The 15621-nt window shown below is 46.1% G+C and overlaps 1 protein-coding gene and 1 non-coding gene across 3 annotated transcripts in view; both read left to right on the top strand.

Annotated features, from left to right (window-relative positions):
- Positions 1-15621, top strand: part of ECEL1 (endothelin converting enzyme like 1) — a 109808-nt gene that overhangs the window by 41979 nt on the left and 52208 nt on the right. For both annotated transcript variants that reach the window (XM_075268485.1, XM_075268484.1), the window contains exons 6-8: positions 4635-4857; positions 13904-14002; positions 14191-14265. In XM_075268485.1, the coding sequence (XP_075124586.1) occupies positions 4635-4857; positions 13904-14002; positions 14191-14265 (397 nt within the window). The remainder of the gene's footprint in view (positions 1-4634; positions 4858-13903; positions 14003-14190; positions 14266-15621) is intronic.
- On the top strand, positions 7173-7254 carry TRNAS-CGA (transfer RNA serine (anticodon CGA)). Its single transcript has one exon. It is a non-coding gene; the product is annotated as a tRNA-Ser (tRNA).

Genomic DNA, 15621 nt, shown 5'->3' with positions numbered 1-15621 from the left:
TGGCCCCTGCACACAGTATTATGTCCCTTAGTGGCCCCTGCAAACAGTATTATCCCCCATAGTGGCCCCTGCACACAGCATTATGTCCCATAGTTGCCCCTGCACACAGTATTATGTCCCACTGTGGACACCCATAAACAATTATTATACTCTGGGGTCTTTTCAGACCCCAGAGTATAATAATCGGAGAGACGGGGGAATAAAAACATAACAAACTACTGTTACTTACCTGTCCCCCGGCTGCTACGCGGTCTTCTCCGCTGTCTTCTCCGCTACTGTCCTTGTTCAATGACGTCGGACGTCACATGACCCGGACGCAGGCCGGGTTCATGTGACATCAGAGAAGTCAGAAAGAATGTCAGGAAGGAGGCCTGGCAGGATCGTGGAGAGGTAACATGTTTTTTATGTTTCTTACCTCTCCCGGTCCACCAATCACTATACTCGGGGGTCCGAAAAGACCCCCGAGGATAATGATAGCAGCAGTAGCAGCTGTCACCGAGCACCTAATGTCCCGGGCCCTGTGGCAGCTGCCTCCGCTGCTATGGTGGTAGTTATGCCACTGATTTCTAATGTAGTGAGCAGAGATTAAGGAAATGTGATAAGGCAGATAATATTAATAGTAACTGGGCAATTAAATCATTATTTTACATTGCCATTTTAAAGAATTGTAATTCTGATTTTCACCAGAGTTGTAATATAGCTCAGTAGCTGGCTGATAGGAGAAGGAAGTTCACAACAAATATATCTACCTCTTGGTGCCAGATCAATATATATATATAGTTTCCTGCAACGTTCATTCTGATGTGCCTTTTGGTGACATTTAACTGTGTTTACAGCAATCATTTCCTGGGTTCTTCGTACCATCGCTTGCAATAACATCTGCTTCATGCCTGGTATTAGATACGCTGGCATCACAACTACTATTGACACACCTTTACACACATTCAGTGGCTAAGTCCAATAGTTATTCCTCTCAATCTCCCCATTCACATGTTTTCTTGGAGTAGGCATGCGTTCTCAATCAGTAGAAGAGTGTTGGGTACTTACAGACATCTTTGCTAGCAGCATACGTTAGCTGTACATATTGGATGGTCAGCTGGTCCCACCAAAATGCATGGGTTCTGTCGACCTTAGTCTAATTCAGTGGTTCCCAAACTGTGGGTCACGACCCCTTGCGGGTTGTGTGAATACTACTGGGAGGCCGTGAGTCATCAAGGCTAATTAGGCTGTGCAGCGCTGCTCTTCAGTCCCAAAACGGCTGGTGATAAAAATCCACAGCCATATCGATAGCAGAACACTACACTGCCTTCAGAGGTGGACCCAGGGCAGGTAAGTAAAACTAACAAACAGTTGTAGTCACCTCTCCTGGATGTCCGGTCAGATCCTTTTACAGCCTCTGGCTGACGTCACATGCTCTGGGCGCCCCATGACCAGTTAAACCCTCGGGCACATGACGTTGTAAAAGGCAAGAAGAGGATGTGGGTTGGCCACAGAATGCCACTGGAAGCCCAGGAGCAATGAGGCATGGTGACTATAATGAAAAAGTGAAAAAATGCGAACAGCCACAATACCATCAGATATAGAGTACTGGTATAAAGGAAATAAAAAATAAAACTTACAATTCTGAGGTCCTGTGTTTTTGTGAAAAAATCTTGTAGTGGAAATACCTGATGTGTGATCCAAGTCATAGGGTGCATGGATAATCCCTTCCAGCTTGGGATGAACAGTGAGTAGAAAAAATATAAACAAATCCAGCGCCCAAGCATCCGATATGGTTTAAAAATAAAATGTAGCTTTTATTTCAGGGGAGACATACTCCAAGTAAAAATAAGCAGTAAGTCCAGAGTGCAGGATGGTACTATCGCATTGTCTACGCGTTTCGGAGCGTTAAAAGCCCCTTAGTCAAGGCATAAGAACGGAACATACATATCATGCTTATATATAAAAACAAGTTGAACAGAAAAAGACCCCTGCCATATGCACTCAGGATGGAAGTCCTACCTAACTGCAAATTATGCACCACCTGTGTAGGAACTTTCACATGCACTATGTATATCAAAGGATTCTTTCATTTGAGAAAACGAACATATATATGCAAAAAAAGAAAAGCGATACATTGTAACTAAGTATGATGAAGCATGTGTCAGATGTTATAACAGTACAAACATGTATCAGGACTCTTTTATATTGAAACACCATTATCTGTATGATCCGGGAAGAAAAAGAACCTTGTAATGGAAGCAGTCACATCTATGAGGATCTATGTGTGTCATGATGATATTTGTAAGGTTGTATCGATGAATGAGACAACATAATTAAAAAGTTAAATTAGGGAAACCCTGCGGTGCTGCCTTTATGCAATATGGTTAAAGCGGATTCCTGAGCATGCTCAGTGTGGGTTTCCATTATTAAAGATGGCTGTTTATAGTAGGAACGCACATGTTCAATGCCCTCACTAAGCATGGCTGAACAGGACTCATGCACAGACTCAGTGTGTTTTGCCAGTACTTGGGATGTATCTTCCAAATACAGACATGCGCAAAGATCTCCCAAAGCGTGGCCGTGGGATGGGAACGCCAGCGCTCCAAGGAGCTCCTGGGAGAATCCCTGGCAAAACTCTTGTACAAAAGTGGGTCCTGCCTTCTGAAAGTTTGTGAACCTCTAATGTGCATGACGTACAGTACATGAATATTGTACTGAGACTTCAAGGTCATTCAATGATTCATATAAGTGATCTGGGCATCTGGTGATCCAACAAACTTTACCTTTGGGTTCCCTTTCTGTCCAAAGGAAGCGAAATCCCAGACTGCTCATGACAAGGTCTTTTAATAGCTTGCATCACAACAAAGATTGTTTGGAGTTGAAAAAAGGGCCCAAGTAAAGACAAAATTTTGTTTCAACTTTTTTCCAAGAGTGACATATAGGGCCTTGTGTATGATAGTATGTCTGGTAAGTAGAGGTGGTTTTGTTTCTGCACTTTGGAAAGCTGAACTCTTATTTGTTGCTCTTGCTGAACTAGGTTGTTTGTATTTCTCTTTTTTCTTCCCATCAATTCACTCTACATCCACCTTCCTCTGGCAAGCAACATCTTTTGCTTTCTCTTACCAGCCTCATCTCAATCATTATTCCTCCCAGTATCTTCTTCCTTCCTTTTAATGTCATACACAGCCTTGGGCTGACTCATAGCTGACATGCCACAGCCTCTTCCAGACTGGACTCTATGGTTGGAACATTAAGCTAATGGTCATTGATCTAGTGAGGGGTTGTTGTGGTCTGAATGTCAATGTTGTGTGCTATAGTAATTGTCTGAACAGAGGAGCTTCACAATGTGCTTGTACTCAATGCAAGCAATGGATTTGGAATGCAGCATAAAACAATGACATTATTTTATGTATAGCTCTAATGCATATTCCTGCAGATCTAGAGATAAAACAATAGTTTATGTATGATGTGCAGCCATGGAATAATGTATAGGGAAGCTTTTGATAACAGCTCTTTGTAAAGAAAGGTACAATGTCTTCTGTTAATAAATGAAATAATGCATGAAATAATACAAGTACGCTGGCTGGGGGTTTTCATATGAAAATTCTACCATTGTATACTGTGACCTTTTATATTATTTCTACCCGTACACAATTCTGTTTGCAAGATGATGAACAAAGCACTCAGTGGAGTCTTGGAGAATGAGTTCATTAAGAATCTGGAAATTACTCATGCATCATTTCAATTACTAGGATTAAAGATGTTCTGAACAATTTATGGATTAAATCTGCCAAATTGCTAGCTCCAAGAGGCTTTGCAAAATCACTCTTAATTTCAATGAGCAAAGTTCCTAATCGTAGTCCCATGATGATTGTCTCATCGTCCGGCCAATTGTGTCAAAATTCAACCTATGTCTAACCTTGTAGTATAAAGGATACAGACCTTGTCCCTATGTGTTTCACATGATTATGTGATGTTTAACTACTACATGACATAGTATTAGGATTTTGTTAAAGGTGTGATTCCAAAGTCTGATTGCCTTTGCAATCCAGGGGGCACGTCTTAGGGCCTTTTTCAACTCTGTGGTTGCTTCAGCCATCTTCTTTGGTGTGGCCTTTTGGGGGAGTAGAATACCAGTCAGGGATAGAAATAGACTTGACAGGCTGGTTAGAAGGGCCAGCTCTGTCCTGGGAGCCGGCCTGGACCCAGTACAGGTGGAGGGTGACAGAAGGATACTGTCCATTGTGAGTTCCATGCTGGAGAATAACTCCCATCCCATGTATGAAACCGTGACAGCAAAGGGCAGTACTGTCAGTGATCGACTGCTTCACCAAAAGTGTGAGAAGGAGCGTTATCGAAGATCCTTCCTCCCAACCGTGGTCAGGCTCTATAATCAACAACATGCTAAGCGGAGATCACTCCGCACAGAGAACTAAATGATCCTGAAGTTGTCTTTTTTTTTAGTTGCTATGACTACTAGTATATTTTTCTGTCTGGTATGAGCTTGTATGTATTCTATGTGTATATATTACTGTATTTCCATGCTGCTGTAACACACTGAATTTCCCTATTGTGGGACTATTAAAGGATTATCTTATATATAATTTTGTACATATATAATCGGATTGGTTTAAACAATGTGTTTCTTTCAGGATCCTACACAATTACATGTTATGGCGGCTTGTAGTGGTCTTGAGCGAGCATCTGTCTACTCCCTTCCGGGACGCACTACATGAACTGTCCAAAGAGATGGAAGGCTCGGAAAAGCAGCTTGAGCTGGGAAAAGTCTGCCTGACACAGGCCAATAAACATTTTGGGATGGCACTGGGAGCTTTGTTTGTAGAAGAGTATTTCTCATCATCCAGCAAAGCCAAGGTAACAGAAGATGCTGTCTTTGATTTGTAGAGTAGCAGAAAGTAAAACGAGAGAGTTACATGATGATCAGATGCAGCATATGAGTTTTTACTAACCAAAGGAGTCAAAGTAAAATCAACATTTCATTTCTAGGAGGACCTTTCACCACCTCCAACAAATCTAGCTCTTACATCAACCCATAGGCTCTTCTCCACTTATACTGGCACAGTTGAAATTTTCTCTATAACCCCCACCATTTTTAAGCAGTCACTGCTGTCAGTTTTGGTGCCAGTTAAACTATTTAGTCTCCCGTCCTTCTGACATTACAGAGCATAAAAAGTACATAGCTATAGCAATAGCTAAAGAAAAAAAATTGCAACTGGAATATCCGGAGTACCTATTAACAGATGCAAAGCACTAGAATTGGTGAAGATGGTGAAAGGTCCTCTTTAAAGTCTACAATCAATGATAAAAGGTGTGACTTACGGTATGTACGTAGATACAACATGCTATGTAACTGTTTACTGTTATCCCGTGAAATGCCCCCTCTGTTCAATTGATGTCCTCCTGTCTGCATTTGTAACTCAAAAGACATTATTTCCAGTGGAAGTTTTGCTTTTTTATTTTTGTTGTTCAGCACTATATTGTTAATACAGAAGTTTTTGTAGTCATAAAACACCTCAACATTTTTATTGATGCCCTCTGTTAGGCCACAGAGCATGTCGAAGTTCGCATCCCTGAGATATGCTTATACAGGGTGGGGCAAAAGGTATGAACCGGTTTTGACCGGCTAGCGCTCAGCCTGTGGTGGTGGTGGGAAGAATGGTGGGGCCTCGTTGTGGGAGTGGGAGGGTCTAGTTGTCAGTAGCATCCATGCCTTGGACGGGAGAGCATCGTGGGATTGCTGTGAGGATGTTTTTTCAAAATGGCCGTTCTGTTATCACCACGCAGAGAGCCTTCCGACTACACTTCAATATCTCTGTTGGGGGTAACGTCCCTGGGGGTAATGCAATTAGACGTTGGGCTAGGACATTGGAAAAAACTGGTTCAACAGCAACTCCTTCGGCAATTGGAAGACCAAGAACAGTAAGAACACCTCAAAATGTCATCCTGGTAAGAAATGCTATTGAAGTGTCTCCCAACAGGACAGGGCTACATCCCACACTGTTAGGATTTCAATGGCGAGATTGAGGCAAATGTTCACCCAGCGCCTCGTCTCTGTGAGGGGTGACGTGGAGTGGCCTGCATGCTTACCAGATTTGAGCATTTGTGACTTTTTCCTTTGGGGATACCTAAAGGAAAAGCTTTTTAAAAATCGTCCACATACCCTGGAAGATCTTAAGGACAGAATCAGGGAGGAAGTTACGGCAATACCCATCCAAATGTGCAGAAGAGCTGTTGAAAACTTCAGAATTCGCCTTCAAGAGTGTATCGCTGCTGACAGCCGCCATCTTCCTGATATCATCTTTAAAACTTAATGTAAAAAAACTAGATTCTGAACTGAATTAAGCAATATAAACATCATTCCCTGTCGTCCTCAACAGCGGCACAATGTGGGGGTATTTCTGCCCCTGTGTGCTGGTAGGACAGGCGGATATTTAATTAGCCAATCAAATGCGTGGCAGGCCCTATAAGAGGGCACAAGAACCTCCCCTCTGCGTGTTTTTTTCTGTCCTGTGTGGACAGAGGACAGGTGGGAGGACTTGTGTCCTCTTTGAGAAGCTCAGCAGGATCACTCACCTCCTGAGCGGTTGTTTTCTTCTTGTCACCTTCTGTGCCCTGCGGGGAGAAGGTGCTTGTTAGCCATGTGTGGCTACCCCCCTCTATCCCCCCTGCCCCCCCTCTCCTCCGCTTCCCCTGCTCCTTGTGACTTACCTGACATTTTGGTGAGAGTCCGGGGACTCCGCATGCCGCCTCTGGTGGCCGCGTGGACTGCCGGCGGGTGGAACCACACTGTAAGCGCGCACTTCCGGTTTCGCCGGAAGTATCATAGCGCCATGGCAACGGCCTGGCGCTGGCGGCCGCTCACTCAGGGAAGATTCAGGCCTTATTAAAGGCCGGAAAAGACGGGGAGATGTGGGGGTAAGTGCCCGTGTTAAGGGCCTCTTGGTGGGGGGGAATGTATATCTTTGCAGACCCCTGATTACAGGGTTAGTTGTCTGGGCAGGTTGCCTCACCTGCTTTGATTGTGGCTCCGCCCACTTCCAGCCGGCCAGAATTAAGAGGCTGGCTGGCCTGGTGTCAGAGACCTTCCTGCAGTATCTGCTGAAGGCGTGCGATTGTGGTGTTCATTGATCTTGAACTCTTTTCCAGTTTGCAAACTTTATTGGGAACCGGCTGTGATGGCCGAGTGGTTAAGGTTTTGGACTCGAAATCCAATGGGGTCTCCCCGCACAGGTTCAGATCCTGTTCACAGCGCCAGCCCGGCTAGCTCAGTCGGTAGAGCATGAGACTCTTAATCTCAAGGTCGTGGGTTCGAGTCGCACGTTGGGCGCCAAGTCACCTCTCTGTCCGGTCTACAGGACCTGGTAAGATTTACCCTTTTTTTAAAAGCTGGTATGATGTCATGGTGACAGTGTTGCATGGTCTATTATCTCTCTCTGTAGGATATGTCATCCTCTACTACCCCTCCTGGGGATGGTAGGAGGAAAACCTCTTCCAAGAGGAAACATCTTTCCTGCTTCGATTGCGACACACCGCTCCCTGATGGTAGGTAGCGGCTTGAAAGGTTGTGCCCTGCGGGGTACTACTGGTCCTATAACTTGCCTATTTTCAGGCTATGAGTGGGCCCGTTGTCGCGGGTGCAGAGGTCCTCCACCTGTGGAGCCCTCTCCCAGAGATATGATGGCATGGGTCAAGGAGATGGTGAGTTTGGGCATCACTTGGGTAAATAGTTTTTCCCTTGCTTGTACTCTCCTTTTTGTTTTGCAGGATGATTCCCTCAAGGGATCCATTGCACCTTGTCTCAGCTCACCAGGAGACCATGCTCTGAGCTCCGTTCCTCGTCTCTCCCCCCCCCCCCTTGTAACACCTGCGGGTGGCAGAGGATGATTTCTCCGAGGACGACTCAGTTATTCCAGCAGAACTGCGTTCCATTATGAACAAACGGGCAGGCTGCTGAAGTCCATCCGGTCTACAGTGGGCCGAGATGTTGACGGGGAAGCCTCCACGTCTGCCTCTGGGGGACATATTGCCTTCCATGCGGACGCCACGCTGACCGACCTTATGGCGCAGCAGTGGAAACAGCCAGAGAAAGGACATTCGCTTTCCAGGATCTTCAAGAGTTTGTTTCCTATTAACACTACCCAGTGGGATTCCTGGGGGCCTCCCCCGAAGGTGGATTTGGCCGTAGCAAAGCTGTCCCGCAGAACCCTGGTGCCCTTGGAAGATGGTTCAAATCTTCAGGACCCTCTGGATCGTAGGGCGGACTCCGTTCTGAAGAAGGTCTACTCAGCTTCCTCCGCGCAAGCCTCTGTGGCCATAGCCTCCTCTATGGTTGGTGACTTTTTGCACAACCGCTTAGCCGCCTTGGAGCGGGATATAGACTTGGGCGTAGACAGAGATGAGATTCTGGCCGCTATGAAAAGAGTTCATAGGGCTGCAGATTATTTGGCGGAATCCTCCTGCCATCAATTAAAAATCTCCGCCAAATCTATGGCGTTGTCTACTGCGGCCCGTAGACCCCTTTGGCTAAAGCCTTGGCGGGCAGATTTTGCGTCTAAAGCAGCACTCTGTGCTCTCCCCTTTGAGCCGGGAAGGGTGTCTGGCCAAAGCTTAGACGCCATTATGGAGGGATTAGCTGAAGGTAGGGGAAGGTCCCTACCTCAAGCATCCAGGGGCAGACGTGCTCCCTCTAGAGGCAGAGGTTCTTCCTCTAATTATAGACGCCCTTCCCAACAACGGCGTTTTAGATATCGCCCTAGGGGAGCTGGTCGTGGCGCTTCCAAGGAGGACACCAAGAGGAAGCCTGAGTTTTGACGTGGGGCAGCTCCCTGTGGCCCCCCTTCCTGGGAGGACGTCTTTCCTCCTTTTCCAGAGCATGGTTCACCCATATCCAAGACCCATGGGTGTTGAAGATCATACAACACGGGTATCACATCGACTTTCATCTTCCACCTCCAGATCGGTTCGTTTCCACCCAAACTCTTCCACCTTCTCAGCAGGCCAGTCTAGAAGCCTTGGTTGCCGAATATGTTACCAAGGGCGCCCTGGAGAAGGTACCAGCCTCAGACCTCGGTCTGGGAGTCTACTCCCCCGTCTTTCTGGTCCCCAAGTTCACCCGGGGCTGGAGGATGATAATAGATCTGAGGTACCTCAATCGGTTTATCAGGAAGAGGTCATTTCGAATGGAAACCGTGGATTCCGTGGCTGTGTTTCTTCAGCCAGGAGAGGTGATGGTTACCCTCGATTTGAAGGACGCCTATCTACATGTCCCCATTGCTCATTTCCACAGGAAGTTCCTCAGGATTGCCGTCGCTATGGCCGGCCACAGGGAGCACTATCAATTCACAGCTCTGCCATTCGGCATCACATCCGCCCCACTGGTATTCACCAAGGTGATTTCTCCGGTCGCCGCGGCCCTCAGACTTCAGGGTCTTTTCATCGTCCCTTATCTAGACGACTGGCTACTGAAAGCTCAGTCTCCTGCTGCCCTCCTCCAGCAGCTCAACCTTGCCATCAACTTCCTACAGGAGTTAGGATTATCAATTGGGAGAAGTCCGAAATCGTTCCATCCACCTGTAGAAAATTCCTCGGATTTATAGTGGATTCAGAAGCGATGCAGATCTTCCTCTCCAGTCCAAGGAAGGAAAGAATCCAAGCCAGTGCACGATTCCTATTGCGCACTCGGCAGGTAACCATCCGGACCGCCATGAGAGTCCTGGGCCTGATGTCATCCTCGGCCAGGGCGGTGCCTTGGACTTTATGGCATTTGCGTCCCCTGCAGATGGAAGTGTTGAGAACCTGGAACAGGTCTCCACGGGGATTGCACAAGAAGATCTGCCTTTCTCCCGCTACCCGTCTTTCCCTCAGATGGTGGATACACCTGAAAGACGGAAGGTCCACGGTCCCGACAGTGTGGACCCTGTTGACAACAGATGCATCCCAGTGGGGATGGGGAGCCCATTGTCAAGACAAAACTGTACAAGGACGATGGAGATGTCCGGAGCTGGGGTCATCCAATCTCAAGGAACTCAGAGCAGTGTACCTGGCCCTAGTACACTTTGCCCCAGAATTGAAAGGCAAGTCTGTCAAAAACCGGTCAGACAATATGACGGTGGTAGTCTATATAAACAAACAAGGGGGCACCAGGTCACCAACCTTGCTGAGAGAGACGAATCTCATATTTGCCTAGGCGGAGAAGAATCTGGTCCAGTTATCCGCTGTTCACATAAAGGGCTCCCTGAACATAGTAGCGGATCAGCTGAGTCAGGGTATTACCGTATCAGGAGAATGGTCTCTCAATCCAGACGTATTTCAACAGATCGTCCAGAGATGGGGTCTCCCGGAGGTCGATCTTATGGCTACCCGACTCAACGCCAAGGTGGGGACCTTCTGCTCTCTGTACCAGGAGGACAATCCCTTGGCGGTGGATGCCCTGTCCATCCCATGGAGGTTCAGGCTGTTTTACATATTCCCTCCAATTCCAATCATACCAAAGGTATTGATAAAAATAAGACAGGACCAAGCCTCGGGAATAGCCATAATCCCGTTCTGGCCAAAAAGGGCTTGGTTTGCTCAGCTCATACAAATGAGTCAGGGCATATATTGGAGGCTTCCCCCACTCCCAGACCTGGTAACCCAAGGAGAGCTGAGATGCCAGGATCTGAGGAGACTCAACCTGACAGCCTGGAGGTTGACCAGTCCCTATTGAGAAATAGAGGACTGTCACAAGCCGTCTTGAAGACCCTATCCAGCGCCAGAGCAGATTCGACTAACAGGAACTACCGTCGAATAGGTAACATCTTTAATGCCTGGTGTCTGCAGCATCAAGTGGACTCCACCGATCCCCCTACGGAGGCGATCCTGGACTTCCTTCAAGACGGACTAGACAGAGGTCTTGCTGCGGCCACACTCAAGGTACACGTAGCGGCCCTGTCCGCCTATCTGGGGAGGCGTTTGTCTCAGGATCCTTTAGTGAGCACCTTTATTAAAGGGGCAACTAGGCTGAGACCGGTGGTAAACACCCCTGTCCACCAATGGGACCTTATTCCGGTCCTGAACGCCCTATGTGGCCAGCCATTTGAACCTCTGGAAGAGGTCTCCCTCAAGTCGCTAACCGGCAAAATGGCGCTGCTATTGGCAGTCACACCTGCCAAACGCGTTAGTGAACTACAAGCTTTGTCCGCTGAGGAGCCATATACCACCTTTTTCTCTGACCATGTACAGCTTAGGTTCCTCCCTGGGTTTCGTCCCAAGGTGCCATCTGCTGTAAACAGGAACCAACTGATTTCCCTTCCAGTATTTTTTCCGTTCCCTTCTTCTGCTGAAGAAGAAAGATGGCACAAGCTGGATGTGGTTAGATGCCTGCATATCTACTTGCAGCGCACTCGCCCCTTTAGGTGGACTGAAAACCTGTTGGTCAGCTACACGGGGAAAAACAAGGGCGCCAAAGCCGCCAAAGCTACAATATCCCGGTGGGTTACCGAGACTATTAGAGTCGCCTATACCGCCCAAGGGCTGTCGGCTCCATCTTTCCTTCATGCCCATTCAACCAGGGCAGTGTCCACTTCACGGGCAGAAAGAAGTGCTTTGTCTGTGGACCAAATATATGCAGCTGCCTCTTGGGCATCTGAATCCACCTTCATTCGGCATTACCGCCTGAAGGACCAAGTGGCAGATTCCACTGCCTTTGCCCAGACCAGTTTAAGTTCGGTCATGGGTTTGTCCCACCCATCTTGGGGACCTGCTTGCTATATCCCCACATTGTGCCGCTGTTGAGGACGACAGGGAACGAGTGATTATGAAGATAATCTTGTTTCCCTTAGTCCTAACAGCGGCACAAGATTTCCCACCCTGGGAATCATATCTTATGTATAAAACTGTATATAAATGTAATGGAGGTACTTTTGTATTTACACGCAGAGGGGAGGTTCTTGTGCCCTCTTATAGGGCCTGCCACGCATTTGATTGGCTAATTAAATATCCGCCTGTCCTACCAGCACACAGGGGCAGAAATACCCCCACAGTGTGCCGCTGTTAGGACTAAGGGAAACAAGATTATCTTCATAATCACTCGTTTCTGTACGTTGAGTTGTTTTTGTTTTGTATCCCTTTAAAACTGGTTCATACCTTTTGCCCCACCCTGTATATCTTCATCACAGCACACAGTCTGGACCACATCTTCACTTTCCTCATCTCTATGACACGTGACTTAAGGACTGAGCAGTAGTTGGGCTTGAACAGGACCATGTTATGGTCCGATCTCCCTAGTGGTAGATGGCTGCATAGGCCTTCTCAATGTTAGAGTATAGTAGGTGCTGTGTGTTCAATGATGGGGCAGGACACATATGGGTAGAACTTAGACAGCTGGTTTGTGGTTGTGGTTTGGTTGAAGTCACCTGAGATGATCACGATCACATTTGGGTCTTAAGATTGTAGCTTAGCGATTTGCCAACAGGATGTACATTACCAATACTAGGAATACAGAGAACTCTCTTGATAGGTAGTATAGTCACAGGCCCATCACCATAAAATTTGAAGTCGTTAATCAGCTGGAAGCCAAATATGTCCACATTGCTATCTAGGACATCTTCTGTCAGTCAGGATTCCATTGTTAGGATGAGGCAATAATAATAATGATAATACATTTTATTTATATAGCGCCAACATATTCTGCAGCACTGTACAACATTTTCTGTATGTGTTTTAGTTATCCACTATTGCTCTTAGTTCGTCAGACTTGCTCCCTAGTGACTTCACGTTACCCATAATCAGTGATGACATGAAGGATTTGAATCGGTTTTCTCACTTTTTTGCATATCATTTGAACTCGGCACTGCACCTTCTCATGGGTCTAATGATTTTCTTGGGGGCGTGTATATAGCACCTTCCTGTTCTGCATAGCGTCACAATTTGGCATTTGTTGTAAATTATACGTGGCACGACTTTGTTTGATCTCTGCACTTCCTTCCTCCATTTATTCCTTGCTTCTGTGTCTGCGGGTATGGTCCAGTTGGTCTCCTGATGCTAGTACTTGTTTGTATGTGTATCTAACTCTGTCTCTGGGCATTTCAGCACAAGGGCAATCTGTGGAGTGAGGTCCTTGTAGGCCTGGGCTCTGGCCTGATGATAAGGAGTATTCTGTTCGTTATAAGAAGAATGTTATGCTTTGTAGGTGGTCATTAGGATGTGCTGTGTATGTGTCCATCACCTGTTCTGAACCAGGCATCCCGCTCTTTTTAGGTTGGTAGAATATGACCCACTGGTTGGGCGCACTCAAAGTACTTTTGGACTTTATTGGTCCTCAGGGGGCGGCATTTGAGGTTTTGGGCCTTTGGCTGCTGCACTGGATTGGACATCCTAAACTAAGGGGATTGGCCCAGGTTCCCCATTGTGTTGTTCATCACCTGTCCACCTAATGGTGTAGTCCCTGTCTACCCGAGGGAGTCTGGTAGAGGTTTGCAGAGACAATACCAGCTCTGGAGTTGGTTATTCATCATGAGGTGAGTAGGCCCAGGCTCTGTCCTCTCAGTTCAGTGTCCTCCTTTATCCAGTCCCTGGCTGGCAGAGCTCAAAGGGTTCTAGTGTAAAAGGGCCCTAGTTCAAGACAAGAGTCATACAGACTACTGACAGAACCCAAGGAAAAAAGCTATCAGAGAAAAAAGGCCTAAAAACAAGATACTAAAAAATACATTTACTGTACTATGGCAACATTTTAGAAATTTGTGAATGTGTGTCAGATAATATTTGAGTGTAGTTGTATAGTAGGCCCCAACATTAATTTTATTGTTGGGGCATATGCACTCCAGTCTATCACTGGATGGAAGTAGCTGTGACTTATTTTATTTGGTATAGAGGAGGTGAGATTGCAATGAAATTAGAATTTTGTTTTACCTGGGCTTTGCAGGTGCAACAACTTGTTGAAGACATTAAATATATACTTGACAACAGATTGGATGAATTAGACTGGATGGACAAGGAGACTAAAGAAGCTGCAAGAGCCAAGGTAAAGATATAGCATAGTAGTGAAAATTGTAAACCCTCTTTTATAAACAAGGATTGAAACCTACAGAGACAAAAGGTATAATGGAAAGATTTGCACCTCTTATGAAAATATTTCCATGTGAAAGTGAGTTTCAGCAGAAGTGGGTGCAATGTATTAGAGAGGATAACAGCTGTCATTTCACCTTTCAGCTAAAACACATGATGGTAATGATTGGATATCCAGATTTCCTGTTCAAGCCAGAAACTATGGATAAAGAATATGAAGTAAGTCTCTGTAATGCAAGGTATGTGTATTTCCACGGTAGTTTAAGAATACCATGTGGCAAACTCACAGCAAATCTTAATTAAACCTATCTTGTTAATAAGAAAAATCGTAAATGTAGTAAGTGGCAAGACAGAATAAAAACACTGGGATAATTATATTAATAATGTCTTAAAGGTAGAACATTTACTAAACAGACTTAAATGGCACAATTTCTAATGCAGATCCTTAGACTGTCTGGCATAGCTTTACACCACCTTTGGTTGGCTTAGTTTCCAATTTAAAAATGGCAACATTTTAGCTCATTTTTGATGCATTGTGTTGCACCTTAAAGAGGACCAGGCACATGCAGTTGTATATACCACAAGAAAACTGACAGTGTGCTGAATTCAGCGCACTGTCAGGGTTCCCATTACCTGCCCTGGGGCTGTCAGAAGGGCATTCCTGACAGTCTACCAGGGCTGTGAGGAAGGCTCCCAATAACTGTACTCATTCATAGCCCTGTACTATCAGAGGGGGCGTTCCTTACTGCTCAGTGATGATGCTAAGCTGTGAAGAACGCCATTCTCTCCCACCCCCTGTCTGTATTCGTCCATAGATTAGTACTGGGGGGGTGTTCCTCACAGCTTAGTGTCATGGCTGGGCGGTAAGGAATGTCCCCTCTGATAGTACAGGGCAATGGATGAGTACTGTCAGGCAGGGCATTCTTCATAGCTCAGCTAGACTGTCAGGAACGCCCTTCTGACGGTGGGCTGAGGTTGGTTATGGCACCGATATCTCTTGCCCCAGGACTCATAACGGGAAAGCCAACAGTGAGCTGAATTCAGCGTAATGTCGGCTTTCTAGCAGTATACAAAACCTTGTGTGCCCAAGTACATGAAAGGTCCTCTTTAAACATTGCCCTTATTCAACAAGCTAAGATCCTCTCTTTCCGTTATTGGGAAAGTTGGAAATAGAAAATGTCTAAAAAGTTATAAAACCCCATAGGAGACCCTTTTATACTTCATGATAGCCCATTTCACCTTCAGCCATTTCAAGCTCTTGTACCTGGTGTTCCTAGCTGCAAAACAGACTATCAAACACTTCTGGAAGAAATTCTTTGTCCCCTTTTGAGGAAGTGAAATCCTGCTTCATGATGGACATCCATGACAAATTTTTGAAAATCTGGTGCCCCATGGATAATGCAGGAAACCCTCTTCTCCTCATACCCTGTTCTGGCCACTGTTGCTTCATCTTTGGTCTCTTTTTCCTACTTTTTTTTCTTCAGCTTTACTCACCTCAGTTCCGTTGCAAAATTGTTTTACTGCTATTTGGGATAGTCACGGATTATCTTATGTGTTGTTTCTGATATTACCTTA

Source organism: Leptodactylus fuscus, chromosome 3 (assembly GCF_031893055.1).
Source record: "Leptodactylus fuscus isolate aLepFus1 chromosome 3, aLepFus1.hap2, whole genome shotgun sequence".
Classification (NCBI taxonomy): Eukaryota; Metazoa; Chordata; class Amphibia; order Anura; family Leptodactylidae; genus Leptodactylus; species Leptodactylus fuscus.
The sequence above is the reverse complement of the archived record's forward strand: the minus strand, read 5'-3'. Positions and strand labels throughout refer to the sequence as shown.